The sequence below is a fragment of the Triturus cristatus genome, chromosome 4_1 (genome assembly GCF_964204655.1).
Source record: "Triturus cristatus chromosome 4_1, aTriCri1.1, whole genome shotgun sequence".
Taxonomy (NCBI): Eukaryota; Metazoa; Chordata; class Amphibia; order Caudata; family Salamandridae; genus Triturus; species Triturus cristatus.
The window spans coordinates 973,796,607-973,816,031 of record NC_140585.1 but is presented as its reverse complement, the minus strand read 5'-3'; the positions used below and the strand labels follow the sequence as shown (position 1 = coordinate 973,816,031).

The 19,425-nt window shown below is 44.0% G+C and overlaps 1 protein-coding gene across 5 annotated transcripts in view; it reads right to left on the bottom strand.

The window, feature by feature from the left end:
- OSBPL8 (oxysterol binding protein like 8) overlaps positions 1–19,425 on the bottom strand; it is a 939,874-nt gene that overhangs the window by 51,777 nt on the left and 868,672 nt on the right. For 3 of the 5 annotated variants that reach the window (XM_085653858.1, XM_085653857.1, XM_085653860.1), the window contains 2 exons: positions 13,567–13,663; positions 5,082–5,187 (listed from right to left, as the gene is read on the bottom strand). In XM_085653858.1, coding sequence (XP_085509984.1) covers positions 5,082–5,187; positions 13,567–13,663 — 203 coding nt within the window. The remainder of the gene's footprint in view (positions 1–5,081; positions 5,188–13,566; positions 13,664–19,425) is intronic. The other 2 variants (XM_085653859.1, XM_085653862.1) reach the window with 1 other exon arrangement.

Below are 19,425 nucleotides of genomic sequence, written 5' to 3'. Positions count from 1 at the left end.
AGAAGGTGTGTGAGGTACCTCAGTACGGTTGAGTCTCTTGTCATTCTGTTTTGCAGGCCCTTTTTCCTGCACCACACAGTGAATCTCTTCCATTTTGCGCTGTAGCATTTACGTGTAGTTGGTTTCCTTGCCTCCCGTAGCACTCGGCATAGTGCTCGGAGGCAATCTTAGGTGTGCGAATTCTAGGTCCTCAGGAGCCATGCCGCCAGGTTGAGGGTCTCTGGCTCTGGATGCAGGACCTCTCCGTTTTGCATTGAGAGCAGGTCCTTCCTCCTCTCGAACCTGTATGGATTGCCTTGTGCCATTTCTTGAATTTGCGAGAACCATGTCTGCCTTGCCCACTGCGGAGCCACTAGGATCAGAGTCATGTTGCTGGTTCTGCACTTGTCGAGCACTCTGTGCAACAGGGGTATCGGTGGAAAGGCGTAGGCAAATGTCCTCGACCAGCTTATCCATAGGGCATTTCCCTCGGATTGCTGATCTGGTTGCCTGGACGCGAAGCTTTGGCATTTTGCATTTTGGCGTGTTGCAAATAGGTCTATTGTGGGAGTTCCCCATCTCCGGAAAAGCCTCTCCGTTTCCTGGCCATTGAGCTCCCACTCGTGCGATGCCGAGGTCTGCCTGCTTAGCCAGTCTGCCTCCACATTGTCCTTCCCCGGTAGGTGAATTGCCAGTAGATCTATCCTGAGAGGTATGGCCCATCTCCAAATCTCCTGAGCCAGAGAGGAGAGAGGGAACGACTGTGTCCCCCCTTGTTTGTTGATGTAGAACATTGCCGTGGTGTTGTCTGTTTGAACCAACACCCTCTGGTTGTACAGGTGCCTCTGGAATGCCTTCAGGGCTAGCAGGACTGTTTTCAACTCGAGGTAATTGATATGGCGAACCGCATCTGCTGGAGCCCACAGACCCCTCACTCTGAGGTTGTCCATGTGCGCTCCCCATCCCTTTTGCGATGTGTCCGTGGTAATGGTCATTGTTGGGATTGGTGGTGTCAGGCTTCTCCCTGCTGTCATGTTGTCTCTGTTCCACCAAGTTATCTCCTCCTGCACTGCATGCGTAACAACCACTAGATCCTCCCAACTTCCGTTTGCTTGTGACCATTGCTGTTGTAGCCATTCCTGGAATGGTCTCATGTGCAGGCGTACATTCGGCACCAGCTGGATACACGACGCCATCATCCCCATCATCTTGCTCACTGACCTCACTGTCAGAGCTCGCCCCTTCTGGTAGAGCCGCGTCTCCTTCAGTAGGGCATCTGTCCTCCTGTCGCTGGGCACTACAGTACTGTTCAGGGAGTTGATTTTTGCCCCCAGGAAAATCTTCACCTGCTCCGGTTCCAGCGATGACTTCCCCCAGTGAATCGAGAACCCCAGATTCGTGAGAGTGTCTGTTACACGTTTTGCGTGCCTCTCGCACTTTTCGCGTGAGTTTGCCTTGACCAGCCAGTCGTCTAAGTAGGGGTAGACATGGATTCCCTGCCTTCGCAGGTGGGCCGCGACCGCCGACAGGCATTTTGTAAAGACCCTTGGCGCCGATTTTAATCCGAAGGCCAGGGTTGTGAACTGGTAGTGTTCCTGGTCGATGTTGAACCTTAGAAGGCCCTTGTGTCTTCTGTTTATTGGGATGTGCAGGTAGGCATCCTTGAGGTCCACGGTGACCATGAAGTCCCCGTCTCTTATTTGGGGCAGCACCTCCTGCAGCGAAGTCATTTTGAACTTCTGCGTTTTGATGAACCGGTTTAGGTAACGCAGGTCCAGGATGGGTCTGAGGTTTCCGTCTACTTTCTGGACCACGAAGTAGTTTGAGAAGACCCCCTTGTTGCGTTCTCTGAACGGCACTGCCTCTATGGCTCTCTTTTCTAGAAGTTTCTGTGTTTCTTCTCTGAGTATGGCCAGTTCTTGAGCCGATCTCTGTCTTCCCTTTGGTTTCCTGTTTGGAGGCCTTTTCTCCAAATCTACGCAGTATCCGTACTGCATGATGTTCAGTATCCACTTGTCTGTGGTTATACGCCGCCACTCCTGAAGGAAGAACCTCAGTCTTCCGCCTTCTGGTGTTGTATGCTCGTAGGCTCTTGAATCTTCTCTCCCCCCGATGTTACTTTTTTGCGCCTCACCCTTGGGGGCATGTCGAGGGTAGGCGTCCTCTTGCGTGCTGAGTCACGTTGATGAGGGCTGGTCACCCCCTCTCCTCCTGTGGCCACGTCCGTTCCCTCTCCTCCGAAAGGACTGGCCCGAGGTTGGTACTGGCAGTTTTGGTTTTGTTGACCTTGTTGTCCATGACTTTCTCCCTGCTGACCCTGCTGGAACGTCTGGTGCGACGCCCCCTGTTGGCTTCCTCCCCTACCGTAGGGTCTCCTCGAGGGATTGACTCGCCTCATTCCCCTCAGCTGTAGGGCCCCCATGGACCTCGCCGTTTCGTTTTCTTTTTTAGCTGGGTGAGTTTCTCGTCTACTGTTGCTCCGAACAGTATCTCTCCGTTGAAGGGGGTGTTAAGGATGTTGTTCTGCACCTCCGGTTTGAATCCCGAGATTCTGAGCCATGCATGCCTTCTCTCGGTGACCCCTATGGCCATTAGTCTTGCTGAAGTCTCTGCCCCGTCCAACGCCGTCTTTATACAGGAGTTGGTGATGTTTTTGCCTTCGTCTACCAGGTGCGAGGCTCTCTGGCGGTATTCTTCGGGGAGGTGTTTTACTATCTCCCCCATCTTGTCCCAGTGCTGGTACTGGTGCCTATTGAGGAGTGCATTGGAATTCGCCATGCGCCAGTGCATTGCGGCGTTCCTCTCGACCTTTCTTCCTGTGAGGTCTATCCTCCTGCTCTCTTTATCAGGTGGTGGGCCCGAAGTTGCTGGTACGTTGGCCCTTCTCCTGGCCGTGGAAGCTATGATGGAGTCGGCGGTAACGCTACCTTTGATGTAAGGGGGGTCCAGGGAAGAGTGCTTATACTTCTTCTCCGTCCTGGGCGTGATCGAACGGCAGGTCGCTGGTTCCTTGAAGGCTTCTCTCCCCTGATTCATCACACTTTGTAGCATGGGGAGGAATTGGCTCCTCGTCTGGATGGGGAGCAGGGTCTCGAGGAGAAAATCGGCTTTCGGCTTCTCTTCGTCGAGTTTGACGCCGAAGGCTGTCGCTGCGCTCCTGACCACCATATTGTACACCCCGATGTCGTCGGGTGGCGAAGGCCTCGAAGGGTACGTGTCCACGGGCACCTCCGGGTTTTCGGTGTCGAGATCCTGCCATTCGATGTCGTGGCTGGTAGATGGCGCCGAGCCGTAGAACGACAGCTGGTCTTCTTCCTCGGCTTCGCCGTCATAATAGGTCTCGTCTTCCTCTTCGAGATCCCTCGTCAGCCCCTCGGTGTCGAATTCGTCCTCGACCTCGACGACTTCCGTCGGTGGGACCGTTGGAATCTTGAATTCCTTCATCTTGGCGTCGAACTCCTTCTTCCTCTGAAGGATGTTCTCCATTTCGGCCTCGAGCCGCTTCTTCTTTTTCTCCATCTCGGAGATGCTTTCGGCGTCGACCGCGGGTCTTTTCGTCGAAACTTGCGTCGACGTCGACCGTTCTTTCTGCGTCGATCGTCCTGTTTCCTGGGTTGTCTTCGACGACCCTTGCTTTTCGGCGTCTTTCGGCACCAGGGAGTCCTTTTCAAAGGATCCGCTCGGCTTCTTGTCCATGCTTCCCCCTTTGGTCGTCGAAGTTTTCGGCGCCGGGGTTGCCTTCGTGGACTTTGACTCTGATTTTCTCGAGTCACCCTCGTGTTTGAGGTATTTTCTGTTTTGCGCTCGACGATTCTCTTACCTCGTCTTCTTTTTTCTTGTCGGTCTCTACGACTGTGAAGTTTTCGGCTGCCTCGGCGACGTTGTCCTCATCGTCCGTGGAGAGGCCCAGATCGTAGAGCGACGGGGCCTTACCCTTGCCATCCATGCTGGCGTTGGCTCTTCTCTGCCGATCTCTCACCCGGAGCGTCTTCGGCGCGAAGGCTGAGCAGGCGTTGCAGTCCTTACTCTGGTGTTTGACCGGTAGGCAGAGGTTGCAGACCGGATGCTGGTCCTTCTGCGCGAACTTGTGGTGGCAGTTTGGGCAGAACTTGAATGGCGTTTTGTCCATTGCGCTCAGGGCCTCTGAGTGCGCATTCTCCAAGGTCGTCGAAGAAAAAGGCGAAGAACCTCCTTTCTTCGCGCTCCTGATGAAATCTCTTCCTTTCCTGTGATATCTTCGTAGTATTTATCGACGAAACTCGCTTTTCTTTCTTCTTCCTTCGATTGTAATTCTGGAGCTTCCCGATGACGATCCAGACCCAACAGCGGAAAAAAGAATCTGAAGATGGCGCCCCAAAGGTGGGACTTCCGCAGGAAGTACAACGACGTCACAGGAGGTGCACCAAATGGTGGGTCGTCACCGCCCACCTGGGCTACAAAAAAAAAAAAAAAAAAACAAAGAAAAGACTACGAATCCGGACCCAACCACAAGATCGCGGAACAATGCACAGCATAGTGAATCCAGAAAGATTCACGCTGCAAAACACTAACACCCATATTAGTAAGAAAATACATATTTATCACAAAAGTCAAGGTTGTGTAGTGAGAAATAGCTACATTGGATAGCTGACACAAGCAAACATAGGGACTCTCCTAATTATCCTTTACAATTCCATTGATCCTCTGATGGTGGAATCCCCAGCTGAGTTGAAGGGGGAATCAGTGCTTGCTCAGAGACAGGGACGACAGTAACTATGTAGAATTGGTGGCTAATGAAGTGATCAAGTAGATCACACTCTGCCATGTTGGATTAAGGAACTGATCTCAACCTTTGAGAAATCATGTAGAGTGTGCTAGTCATTGCTGATCCCTCTGCCTTCATTAATAATTGTATTTTTATTAGAAAACAAGTATATAAATTATCTTGCACCTTGGAAGATCAATACTTTCAGGTTAGAAATGGATTTTGCCATGCTTATGGGCTAGATCTTAAGGCACTCTGGATGATTTAAGATCAACCCAAAAAAACATTCAGGGCTATATTTTCTTGATCACCTAAGGGACACCAGAGATCTGCCGCAATGGCACAGTCTTCAACCCACCTTCACTCCCAGATGAGTCTTGGTTATCCAGCTCTGGAGATGAGCATCCACTTTCCCCCTTCTTCTGTTGACTGCTTGGCTTCCGCTTGATTTTCGGAACAGTCACCTGCAGGTGGAAAATAATTACATTTACCGGTTAGTGTCTAACTATGGAACACATTTTATGAAAAATTAACAGTGAAAAAAAGATTATAGGCAGTAAAAATGGTAAAACACATTCTTAAATACTAAAATGTTATACAAGTTCATTGAATTTAAAGTTATTGAATGAAGGCAGAAATACTATTGCATTAAAACAATATAACATTAACAGACTATTATCTAAATCATTATTAAGACACATGAATCTATTATGTACAAGCAAAATGTATTCCACAATCTATCGGAAATGCTGCAATTTTTAACAATATTTCTGAAAACAGACATTAGAAGCATGGGCATGCCTGTAGCAGACATCAGAAATGCCATTATGTAGCACCAAGCACATTTGAGGAAACAAATCGAACTCTCTATTCTCAAGGAATCTAGGACACATGACCACTTCAGGGCACTGGATTAAAGACTGGACATTTTTATGAGCCCAGCTGGTCACTCACTCTAGGACTAATGGGGTGGCTCTTATGGTGTCAGCAGACCCTTGATGGCACAACAGATCTTTTTGCCAATGCAGTCAAGCAGTGGTGTATTCCAAAGCCAGCAATAAGCTTACCGCTATCTTATTATAGTCATCATTTGCAATTTTTTTACATAGCTCTTGCCATGCAAACCAAACCATATCAAAGAAAAGAATCATATTATAGAAGCTATATGGAAAAAGCCATCAAGAGTTCAGATTCTGACATAACAAGGTTCATCAGAAGCATGCAGGTGGGTAGACTGCCATGTTTATGCTTAACATAAGCTCGCTTAGTGAGTACCTAGAAGGTCAAAGAAAGTCAAGCCCTTCGTGATCTTTGGGCTCTCAAAGAAGCTCAAATTGTAACAGTTCCTGCAATTAGGCTGACAAGTACCTCAATTCTACAGTCTCTGGCAGTGAGATTGCATTAAATTCATTGCAATTCCTAAATGCATGTAGAACCAGCAGCTGTCAATAGCACCAGATTTTATTTTTCGGTGGGGGATGGGAGGGCATATGAAATTCAGAATTTCATATGCCCTACATACTATTCTCAATTAAGTAGTTCAACTGGAAGTGATTTCCATAGAGGTAGGAATCCGCATTGGGCTCAAACGGAGCACTCGTGTGAATAACTCTAGAAATGACAAACTTTAGACTCTAAAAGAGCTTTCTCATAGTTTAAGGCATTCAGCCTTTCAAGTCCACGAACATACCTGTGGCTTTGGGATAGAGAGATGGGTTGTGAAAGAATGAAATAATATAACTCATTTGACAGCAAGAGTTCCCCTGAGGTACTTTCTATGTGTAGTTGAGCTCTGACTTCAAACGAAGATTTGAAAGGAACTATCCACTGTCTGACAAATATGCCTATGAAAGGTTGAGTGCCATTAGGCTGAACACATGTTTATTGTGGAATGTCACCACCATTTTCACCACGTATACTCTAACCCAAAGATATCGCCTTAGCCCCAACCACCTAGAGAAATGGTTATTAGAAGTTCCAAATTAACCACAGCCATATCACTCAAGCCTCTAATCAAGAAAACCCCTCCAGACCTCAGAGTTTGCATGTCACACATTATATACGGCCATCCTAGCTTTTGTAGTACACACCAAGAGGTGCATAGCTTTACCCTTCTCCTAGTTAATCTTATATCCTGAAAAGACCGAAGACATCTCTATATGGGGCATCAGGGATAGACAAAAGACCTGGTTTAAATCAGAGTATGCAGAAGCATAAAGCCTAGTTCTAGAGATCCCAATGGGTGCACTATCAACTTAATACTGTTTGAATGACATACAGCGGCTGAGAAAGGCTAAGTGGCCAAAAGAAGCGGGGAATGAGGGCAGCCTTAACTATTACTCTTATGAATATGCGAATGTGAAAGAGAAGAAGTCCCTCAATCATACTGATATGCAGTGGTAAAGCCGTCCCACTTTCAAAATTAAATCCTACTGGGGGCCATTTACAATGCGCCAACTACGAAATGTACAGGACGAGGTTTCATTTATTTTTTACCACATGAAGAAAATGGGAGCTTTCCACCAGAGGCTAGAACAACTAAACATGCTGCAATAAGTTGATTTAAGCTAAACAGAAAGACCTTTAGAATCACAGGGAAGTTGTTAGCCCATTATGGAAATATGTATTACATCTGATGTATGCTTCCATTTTTTAAGTAAATCTATTTTCTGTTATTTCAATTATAGTGTACCCGATATGAAATCAACAACCAGGCTGTCTCCATCAACAAGTGCCAGCCCACTGGATGACTAGAACATATTTTTCCAAGCTTTGCATTGGTGGTGAGATTCTATAAAGATGTTCTTGTACAGAGATCCCAGGATGTGCACCTTCCAGTCCTAACCACAAAAGTTCAAATATTAAGGCGTTTAGAATGGTCTGAACCACAGAAAAGTTTAAAACACTAATCTTGTAATTTTCCTTTCTAAGAGTGCAACAGTAAAATATTGCAAGTTATTTTCACACAGATATTAGTGAAAAAGCAATAGCGATGAAGTAATTTAACCAGTAATGTTTATAGACAAATGTTTATCGGCAAGAGGGCAGTGTTAAAGCTTGAGACTTGAGTATGTTTGGGGTGTACATGCAGAGTGATTTATTCATTTACGTTTTATTCAGCTTAGTTTAATGTGACTAATGTCTAATAGATGGTTTTTGCTTAAAAATAATAAATTATTCTTTTTGATTGTTTTAGTTTGCTTATGTTGTTGGCTGTTCCATAATCAAAATTAGGTCTGTCATTAGCCAATAATTTTTACTTTACTAAAACTGTAAATACTTTATAGGTACTTAGAAGGGGAGTCAGCGAGCCCTCTCCACCCCCTGGGCAGTTGTTGTGCCATTTATATTTTTCTTCTGACCACTACAGCGCACAGAAAGTGGCAATGGGTCAGTCCACATCAGCTGTTGGCTAATTTGACTTTGAGTAACAGCATTCGGCTCTAAGGAGCACATCCACACATTAAGTGGTTCCCCTCAGTGCGAGGGACTACTGTGTGTGCTTTTGACCAAACAATAATTTTGTTTTTAGCCAATTTGTTGTAGTTTGATGAGGGCCAGTCCGCTCCAAAAACCATAATGTTTTATTAAAAAACATGGCAAAACAAAGGCTTGGACCAGATCTTTTGGCTTTGATAGTTTTTTTTATTATTATCCCTGATAACATTTTTTTATTATTATCCCTGAGAACTGTCCAAAAGGTTGCACAGACTGATATGATGTGTTCTTGGGCTGTTGGAAGACTAATATAAACAAAATTGTACATATAATTGCCAGCATTCCCCACCAACAAAGCATATCCTCAGAGGACTTTGTCTAATCCATCAAATTGAATATGGCTTTACATATATTCCTCCTACCTGCATAACCTAGTAAGAAGAAGAATATGAATTTTCATTATCTATAAAATCACTGTTGGTAAGCAGTTGATAATCTACAAAACAATTAGACCATCCAATTCTTGTTGAAATCTATACATCAATCAGATTCTCAAGAGTGGACCAAGAACTTTACTTTGACCTTAATAGGCAGAACATATTTTCATAGTTATTAAATAATGCAATATGGAAAGGTTCAGCTTGCCTGGTGCTCCAAAACACCAACTCAAGGTATATCCTCACGTAGAACATGGTAATGTATATTATTAAAGTTATCTTTTACAAAGCGTTTTTAATGTTGCGGTTATTAAAATTGAAACACAAGGCTGAAAAAAAGTGTGAACTTCAAAACCATAAGTGCATCACTGCCACACTAGAATAATGAATATAAAAAGATATGTACAACAGTAAAATTAAAATAAAACGCCCCGACAACATGAACAATCAAAGACAGACATCATACCTACAAATCTTAGTGGGACCTTTAAGAGGACGATGTTCCTGGAAATCCTCCTGTGACATAACCCCAAAGAAACTAACAGTGAGAAGTTTTGGTTCTCAATAACGTAAGCATATTTTTTTAGTGGTGGACTTCGGTTGTTGACAAAGCACTCTCAAAATACTTTGAGAAGTGCACAGAGAACCTCCTTTCTGTGCAAAAGGATAGTCTAATAAAGAGAATCTGCTAGTGATCCAGTTAAACCTCAAAAATTATGAACCCATTTAGCACCATTACATCATATTTAACATCATGTATTAAACATTGAACTGACTGTTTAATTTAAAAATATTTATTTATCACACTACACTTCATGTGCAGGCTGCTGGAGGCCCTGCCTCTCAAGGGCTTCTATCTTTTCCTTTCATCGTATAGCAACCATCACATCGATCTCCTTTGGCTCACACCCTTACTGATTCAGCATGTATTCACGTTGCTAAGATATTTTAACTCTTGCTGTTTCAATCATTGAAACCACTTTGCCTCCTCCCTCCCTTACAGACGGCTGGTTTATCATAACTTCTGAGAACCCTTTACCAGTATGGAATTTGAGTCACATGCCTTTTGCTCACGACTGATCCCCACATTTGGTATGTCCTATTTCCCCCTTTTGATTCTCTGATTTTCACTCGCACATAACCTTAAGATAACCACAGCAAGCAACTGCTGACCTTTTTAGCTACTATTTTCTCCTTCTGCCCTTCGCTTATTATATTTTTTATTAACAAACATGGGCACTCCACCACAAATCAAATTTAAATTTCTTATGATGACCCACTTTTCTTTTAAAACACACCACGATATTGTGAGACACGGTTTGGAGTGTAAATTTCACAGAATGAATTACACTTACACCTTGTTAACCCTTTCGCTGCTAGGCCTTTCCGCCCCTGTGCTAAGCCTTTTTTAGCTATTTGGGGTAGTTTGCGTTTAGGCCCCTGTAACTTTTTGTCCACAGAAGGTATCCACGCCAAATTTGCATCCTTTTCTTCCACCATCATGGGGATTTAAAAGGTACCCAGGGTTTGTGCATTCCCCTGGAGGGGACTCAGAAATTAGCCAAAATAAAGCAATTAATTTTTTGGGAAATATGGGGAAAAAATGCTGCGGAAGAAAGCGTCTGGTTTATTCCCTGCAATTGGTCTCAACAAAGGGTTTCTGCTGCTGAAATCACCTTCCCAGCTTTCAGGGACAGGCAGACGTTTGTCAAAAAACCCAAATTTTCTACACAGGTTTGGCATTTTACTGGTACATAGCCTATTTTTACAACTTTTTGTGCTTTCAACCACCTACCAGTTAGTGGTAGAAATGGGTGTGAAATCAATAATGAATCCTGGAAAGCTATACATTTCTGAAAAGTAGGAAAAATCTGAATTCAGCAAGGGGTCATTTGTGTAGACCCTTCAAGGTTTTTTTTATTTTTTTAGAAACTAACAGTTGAAAATAAGAAATATTGAAAAGGAGTTGAAAAAAACAGCCATTCGTGCCAACATTTTCACCTGTAACTTCTAAGTATGACAGATTTTTTAAAGCAATATATTGTTACATCCGCTGGACCCTTCTGGTTGTGAGGATATATAGGACTTGTAGGTTCACCAAGAGTCCGAGGAACTCGGAGCCAATAACTGAGCTGCGTCTTGCAATGGTTTTTCATTGTGTACCGGGTATATAGCAATTCATTTGGTAAAATATAAAGAGTGAAAAATAGGTATCAAGGACATCTATGTATTTTCAAAATGGGAACAAAATATATTTTAGAAGCAGTGGTTATTTGCACATCTCTGAAATTGTGGGTACCCATACTAGCATGTGAACTATAGGACATTTTTCAAAGTGACTTCTTTTTTGCACATGGTCTTACATTTGGAAGGCAGAAATGCATAGAAAGTCAATAGGTAATAACAGTTGCTCTACAATTCTGTGTTCCCCTAAGTCTCCCGATAAAAATGGTACCTCACTTGTGTGGGTAGGCCTAGTGCCTGCGACAGGAAACGGCCCGAAACGCAACATGGACATATCACATTTTTCTAGTGAAAACTGACCCTTTCGCAATGTGCCTAGCAAACCTGTAAATTTTTTAAAACTAGAAACTCAGAGGAATCTAGGTTGGGGTGACTTGTGTGGCTTTCACCAGGTTCTGTTCCCCAGAATTCCTTGCAAACCTCATACTTTGTAATTCTGTGATGGAAAGTTCTGGAATCTGCATGGATCCACGAACTTCCACCCACCCCACATTCCCCAAAGTCTCCCGATGAAAATGGTACCCGAGTTGTGTGGGTAAGTCTAGTGCCCGTGACAGGAAACGGGCCAAAACGCAACGTGGACACACCACACACCACATTTTTACAGTGAAAACTGACCCCTTTTTTTTTTCCAAAGTACCTAACTGTGGATTGTGAACCCCAGCTCTGCCGGCACTTAGGGAAACCTAGCAAACCCATACATTTCTGAAAACTAGACACCCAGGGGAATCCAGGATGGGGTGACGTGTGTGGCTCTCACCAGGTTTTGTGACCCAGAATCCCTTGCAAACCTCAAACTATGTTAAAAAAAACAAAAAAACAAAAATCCTCACATTTCTGTGATGGAAAGTTCTGGAATCTGCGTGGATCCACAAAATTCTATCCACCCTGCATTCCCAAAGGGGAGGCACCTGGGTTTTTGGGCCCATGCTCGGAAGTGAGGTATCATTTTACTCGGGCGACCGAGGGGAACACTGGGTTGTAGGACATTTATGCTGGCAGCCCTGTCAGATTACTGCTCGACTGGCCCAAGGAGGTGGGAGGGGGCGGGAGAGGGAAGGAGCCCCACTCCCGGTTTTGTTACTGGGGCCCGATATTGCAGCACTACTGCAAAACCGGACCCAGGTGAAAAAATCACCTCCCACGGACAAAAAACTGGCCCCCACTCCTCAGGCTCACCGGAGAAACGTCTGGTGCCCTCTACGGCGAGTCCACATCTGCAACCATGCACCATCCATGCACACAGCCAGCCAAGCCCCAGTCCACGTACCCCCCAGCCAAGCGCTACTCCACGCACACCACCAGGCAAGCGCCAATCTACAGACACCGTCATCAAGCGCGAGTCTACCCACCCCATTAGCCAAGTGCTGGTCCACACACATGGCTAACAAAATGCCAGCCAAAAGGTCAGTACAAGCAGACCATCAGCCAAACTCCCTTGCCTATGGGGTTTCTCACTTGCAGGTCCATAAACATATCCCTGAAGCCTAGTAGGAACTATTGCCCTATTAGGGGCAGAACAGCTGTGGAATTTGTTTTGGGGTGGGGGCACTTGCATGCCCATTTTGGGCAGCCCACACCCTTATAATAATAATAAAAATCCATGGTGCTTTCTGCCCCCCCCCCCCCCCCCCCCCCCCCCCCCAAGCAGATCGGGGGCTTTTGCCCCCATCTCCCTCCCAGGGGTGGGGAACGGGCAGAAAGACTGGAATTTTGCTGGGGGGCTTTTGCACGCCCATCTTGGGCAGTCCCCCCACCCCATAATCAATTTTTCTTAGAATCCCTGGCCTCTAGTGGCCGTTTTTGCCCCCCGGGGATGGCAGATTGGGGGCTACGCCCCCCCGGGGGGATGGGGGCAGAAAGACCGAATTGCCTCAAAAATAATATGGGGGGGAACAAAGGCTCTTGCCCAAGGAGCCGCTACCCCCTCCCTCGTGTCCAGTGGGTGGATCCCTGCTTGGGGAATTCCAGTCCCATGTGATTGGATGGCTGGGAGCCGTCCGACGCACATGAGTAGTGGTGCGTCGGACAGGTCCCGGCTGTCCGACGCACCAAAGGGGTTAATTAGTACTATTTATTTTCTATATGATGCAAGAATGGATTATTGTTTGTTTCTTTTTGTTTCCCTGTTTCTCTTTTCTGTTCATCGCAGAATATTATTTATCTCAATACCTTTGATTTTTTAATGTCAATTTTAGGAGTTTCTATAAACCTTTGAGTTGATACCTTCTTATAACTAATATATACAGCCTTGAAAAAGCCCCAGGCCTGCGTGCCACTCAAGGGGAGAAACATGTGTTGGCTGGTTCATCAATCTCAACGGAGCCTTGCATTTTTTATTAATACATTTCAACATTATAAATGTTCCACTAACTACAGATGCACTATAATATGGTCTAATATCGCTATAACTGTCTACCTACAGATATCCTACTAGGTTTACTTTTGTGGGCCGAAAGAGTATTGTCCACCTATAGGTTATGACAGTTCGCTCTACAACTAGAGGCATGTAAGAGTAGCATAATCTCCAGACTTTACCCCTTTCCTTCTACTTTGAGAATCGTATAGTCAAATAGTTGTTTTTATACGCTATCAAGTGTAAGAATATCTACACAATGCCAGTAATCCGGTTTTTGGTGGGCATAAGTGAAAATCTGACACCTACATGACAATTCAAATTCCTAAACACTGCCCTCTGTTTAAAGTGAGATTAATTACACTGACCGAGCATACCATTGGAGTCCGATGTCTGACTTTCGTCTGGACGGCACCATCGTGTTCAAACTGTAATAAATCATTAAGTGGATCCCATGGCCTGGTACTGAGATAAACAAAGAAAAGGAGCATTAATATCTAATATAGTAGATGCAATATACATAGTAACAAGAGGTTACACAAGCGGGCTGAGCATCAGGTTACTTACCAAGAAGGATCTCAAGCAACACTCCGCAGTGTGAATAGTTGCTTAGCGGTCCTACACAATAGCTTATGGGCCTTGTCCTCACTGAAAAAAAAATGAACTGCAAAACTCATGTCTAAAAAAACAAGTTCCATGTCTCAGTAGTAAGTTGTGTGTGACATAGTCTCATCCATCTCACACACAAAAAAAAATCCTTAAATGCGAGGTGTGGAAGAAACTAAACGCAATGCACTGGGTTTAACTGATTTTGTCCATGAACTATTCTGTGGAAGTAACTTCAATGAAGCAGAACATCTTTGAATGGATACGCAAAATGACTCATCTGCTGTGTATTTGTGCTTCTTAACAAATGATCAAGAGTCATTCTAGTGGGTTTAGGGTAAACAGCTCTCTATTACAGTGTTTGCACAGTGGGCACGCTGGAAGAGAGTTTTTATTTTTTTTAAAGCCAGATGTTCTGGTCCATTTTCTCTCAGTTTGAGGACATACGGAAATTTAAAAAATTACTGATCTCTCCCAGTGAGAGGAATGAGAACATGAGAGCAATTATCAGCAGAATAAAATTCTTGAATTCCACCTATTCCAAGTTGGTCAGAAATGTAGTCAGATTTACTCTTCAATGACAAACTTGTGTACATATATAAAAAATATATGGTATTTATAAAGCGGAAACCTACCGTAAAAGCACCAGAGCACTGTCATTTTTAACCAATCAACTCCACCATATATTAACCTATTATGTTTACTACTTCCCTTGTGTGGTGTCTCTCAGAGAGGCCACATGGGACTGTCTTGGCCAACTACCCTTATTTGTTCACACATTTATATTTTCTTAATGTAGTAGAAAATCAATGAAAAAAAACTGTTCTCTAAAGAGAAGGCTTTGTTTAGATGAAAAATTATTCAAAATCTATGTATTACCATAAAATAGTGCAAATTCAGCGACCTACATATCACCATCAAAATTAGACCTAGCAGTTAGTACTCAGGTAACAATGAGGAAATGCAGCTTCATTTCTGAACTCCAATGTTTCGACATCCAAAACAAAGAATCCGGCGATTTCCTGCTATGCTCAAACGATTTGGAAAGTGCTACGCAAACAAATGAAGGACGGAATACTGAATAAATCATACATTCACCCCAGTCAAGAGATCTGGGTTAAATTAACCTTTTGGTCACCATTCCACCCAGGTTTAGACCCAGCCATATGCAAATCAGTCTTGACCCTGTTCCTTATGGGAACAGTCCACCCTGAAGTGCCAAGCCAGTGCTCTCCATGCCACTGGAGTTAAGCTAGCCTGGCTGATGAAGGGTGAAACCCCGAATTCAGTTCTAGGATGCTTGTTTGCAGTCCAGGGACGACCTGGCCTGGCAGATCGGGCTGGACTGTTCCCAGACTGATTTGCATATGGCTGGGTTCAAACTGGAATGCTATGGGGAGCACAACAATTATGGATTTAGACCCAGATCTCTGAACAAGGGGTGAATGTATGACATTGTTCTGCATTCTGTCCATCAATTGTTCTTTTTTAAAACAATTTGGAAGGCATTACTGCAGACATTAGCCTCTTACGATTAACTATTTACTTTTGCAAGGCTGGCTTATGGATATATGTTAAATGCTAGTACCCTTAAAAAAAATAGGTTTCGGCTACAAATTCTTGTTTATTGCGAATGCATTGCACTTGTTTTTTGTAAAGGGCTCTAGTATTTCTTAGCTAGGTTATACTAAACAATATTTAATAAATCGAAAAATCGATAAAATTGAGCCTGTCGGTCTCCTAGGAGATCTCTGAATAGAGCAGCTCCCCAGTCCCAGCCCCACCCCCAGGCTAGCAGACCTAGGACTGCTATTGGTTTCACCCAGCTCCAAGCAAATCTGAGCCCTCCTCTCACACCTGCCCAGGCCCCTTAAGGCTTTGCTGGGTGCACCCCAAATCATTCTCCTCCATCTTGTGAGTTGCAGCCTACCTGAGCCCATATTGCAGTGAGCAGAGTCCAGGAAGTGGTAAGGAGGCAGACTAGTGCTGTCTATTTCCCCAAAAAGTTTTAAAAAACGATTTTCCCTACCTGTCATTGCATCACCTTATTTTTTTCTTTTTAAAATGTCTTTACCTGTCTTTGGCTGTGGTTGTTAGTTTAAAATTGAAGTTTTAACCTGCCAGTGATTGCATAATTTATCCCATGTGTTTTTGTTTAAACTTGTTTTTTCCTGGCCGTGACTGCTTCCATTTAACCTGTTGAATTGTGGGATTTGCAGTCCAAACTCTGTAGGTTTCCCTCTCATTCCCTGTGACTATCAGTTTTTCCCTCCAAATGTCTCCTTTGCTCTGTACTAAAGACCTGTATGTTAAGCAGTGCACCCCCAGCAACCATTTTGTGTTAACAAGTCAGTGAAATCAGCCCCCCCGATACAGCAGTAAGCTGCTGTAAGCTGTTTAAACTGTGTTTAATGGGGACTGTGCACTTTGTTTTTTGGCCAGGAGATGGAGTAAAGCTTTATACAAATAGTGTTGCTGGAGGACAAGTTTGTCAGGGCTTTACCTGCAGAAGTCCAAAGTGTGGATTGAGCCTGTCTCTCTCCTAGGAGATTTCTGAATAGAGGGGCAGCTTCCAACTCCCTGGACAGCAAACCTTGTCTGAGGTAGCTGGAACCCTATATAGTCTGATATTGTTTGGTACATGTGTACACTGATTGGTGATTGTATCTGATGTTTCTATTGGATTAGGGTTAGTGTCCTCATTGGTTGTGTATTTGAGGGTTCTAGTTGGTTTCTGGGTCTGTGGTTCAATCAATGTAAGGTTGGGGCTAGGGTTAGGCTTTCTATTGGAAGTAGGGGCTAGGGCTTCCTGTGCCATTGGTTGCTTGCACTAGGGTTGGGACTACTGGTAGGGCTAGGGCCTCTATTGGATGTAGAGATCAGGTTTTTTTTTTAACTGATTGGGTGCTGGGATTAGGGCTAAGATTAGCTGTAAGGTCCTGGTCTCCTATTGGTTCAAGATTTTAGGGCTAGTGTTGTGATTGAATAGTGTTAGGGCTAGGGTCCCCATTGGCTGAAGGGGTCACCTGACTACTAGGGCTATAAACGGCCAAAGCCTAGGGCGTCGAAGCCTGGGCGTCGAAGCAAATGGTGCCGAGGACAACGGTGAGTGCCTGTTTGAGCCTGTTCAAGACTGGTCGGGACCTGGGCCAGAAATGCTGCCCATTTTCCCATTCATTAATACCCACCCTATGTATGTGTTCCTCTGTATATAAGCATTAATTGCACTATAGATATGTACCTATCTTTGTGTATTGCTTTGTATAAACATGTGGAATAATTGTTATAAAAACAAAAAAACTCCAAAAAAAACATCTTTGGTCTACATGTACTTGCTTCCATTGTGCATCTATGTACCTCCATGTACTTAGATCTGTGTGTCGGTTACATTTCTCCTGAAAAAGCATATCCAATGCACTACCCTATTTCTCATCCTGTACCTCTATCAATATTTTTAATCTGCATATACTTACCTCCTTTATGCATCTATATACTTTCAATGTACTTATGGATCTATATATTTATCACTTTCTTCAAATTTAGCATTTCCAATGCACTACCCTATTTCTCACCCTATACATCTATCATTACATCCTCTACACCCACTCTCTCATTTATCCCAAACCCCATACCACTACTATGTTCCCCAAAATAACCCTTTCTTGACTCTCTCCTACTCTACCCCTCCTTGCATCATTTGACACTTCTTTTACGTTACCCATCCCCCACAACAAACCTTTCAAAACTCTCCTTCTGACTCCTCCCCTCCAAAAACCCTTTGTACTCATCCAAAAGCCTCCTCCTACTGCTATGACCTAAAAAAGGAAATCCTTCACTCTTCTATCTCTCCACAATCAAAATAACAGACTAACATGTTCACTTCTCCAATTCCATATTCCACTATACTAATTCACCACTAATCCTTTATGGGTTCCAGAGTAGCGTGCTACTCGCCAACAAAGCATTTCAACACCTCATCGGGGTTACAAGCGCTATATAAATGCAAACCTTTCTCCCTTTTTTACAGCTCCCCAACCCTTCTCAATCCAAATAACTGACTAACATATCCACCACTCAAATTACTTCATATTCACTATACTAATTTTCAACACTAATCCTTTATGGGTTCCGGAGTAGCCTGCTACTCGCCAGAAAAGCGCTTCAACACCCCATATGAATACAAACCTTTCTTTCCCTTCTATACCTCCGCTATCCTTCTCACTTCAAATAACTGACTAATATCCACCACTCAAATTACTTTCACATTTCACCATACTAATTCACCACTTATCCTTTATGGGTTTCCGGAGTAGTGTGCTACTCGCCCAAAAAAGCACTTCAACACCCCATCAGGGGTAATAAACACTATATAAATACAAACCTTTTTCCCTTTTCTATCCTTCTGCTATCCTTCCGAATCTAAATAACTGACTAACATATCCACCACTTAAAATGTACTAGCATGTTTCACTATACTAATTCAACACTAATCCTCTATGGGTTCCAGAGTAGCGTGCTATTTGCCGAAAAGCGTTTCGACGCCTCGTCGGGGGTAGTAAGCGCTATACAAATACAATTACAATACAAACTTAACAGTATACACAAATGACAATTTCAAATTTGGATACTGTCTGTTCCAGCAACTCATCGATGTGCCCAGTGACAATTATGAAATATTTGACTTTCTAGTGCAACCAGCATACTTTGATTATAGAACCACCCCACCTTTTGTTGCAGTTTTTAAAATGAAGATATACTGAACTATTCATTCTTGGGCTGTAGACTGAAGTAAACGGACTGTGCTGGTGTCCATCCAGCGCCATTGGCTGATGGACTTGGTGTCTAATGAGCCCAATGGCCTTTAAGTGTTTACAGGTAAGCCCTTCTCGATCAACGTTTTGATAAATCAAAATTTATGTTGCTCATATTATGGCAATATTGTACTATAACCCTTGATGGAACACAGCTCCAGATCCTCTTCCTGTGAATCCCCCCATGCGTTGCCTAGGACAACAATGCAAAACAGGTCGCTGTGGCTGGATGCTGAGCTGCAATCTGCAGTGGGGCTGGGCAATTTGGGCGATACCTTTGCCCCCATCCACCCACTAAGAGTGCAGAGTCCAAATACCTCACTTCAAGCATTCCTTTTTACTGAATGATGTCCTCGCTTGCAGCAGGTGTCGAACTCAGTCGGCTCCCCTGCACCCTCCCTCCAGGTTTCAGAGACCCTCAAGGGCAATGGAGGCACTCAACGTGTCCCTTCACAAGTTGGCCAAGAGATAAACCGAGATCTGAAAGCCTTTCACTTTCTCAAGCTCGGCAAAAGTAAGGAAGTTGCGTAGGTATGTGTGAGCTCCCTATGAGTGCATGTCTAGGTATGTAATTACACTACCAATGAACAATTGTATGGCATGCAATACAGACTGAATAGCTTCTTTGCACTTCAGAATAGGTGTTAATTGCCATCCAATTCTACAGTACACATGTTATCAGCCCTAATTAACATGAAGAATTCTGTGAACACTTAAGCATTCGAGCTTAGGTCTTTTCAGGTTATATGACACTGTCTGCAGCAGGCTATTTTACTAGGAATGGAACTTGTGACACGCAAATTGCATAAC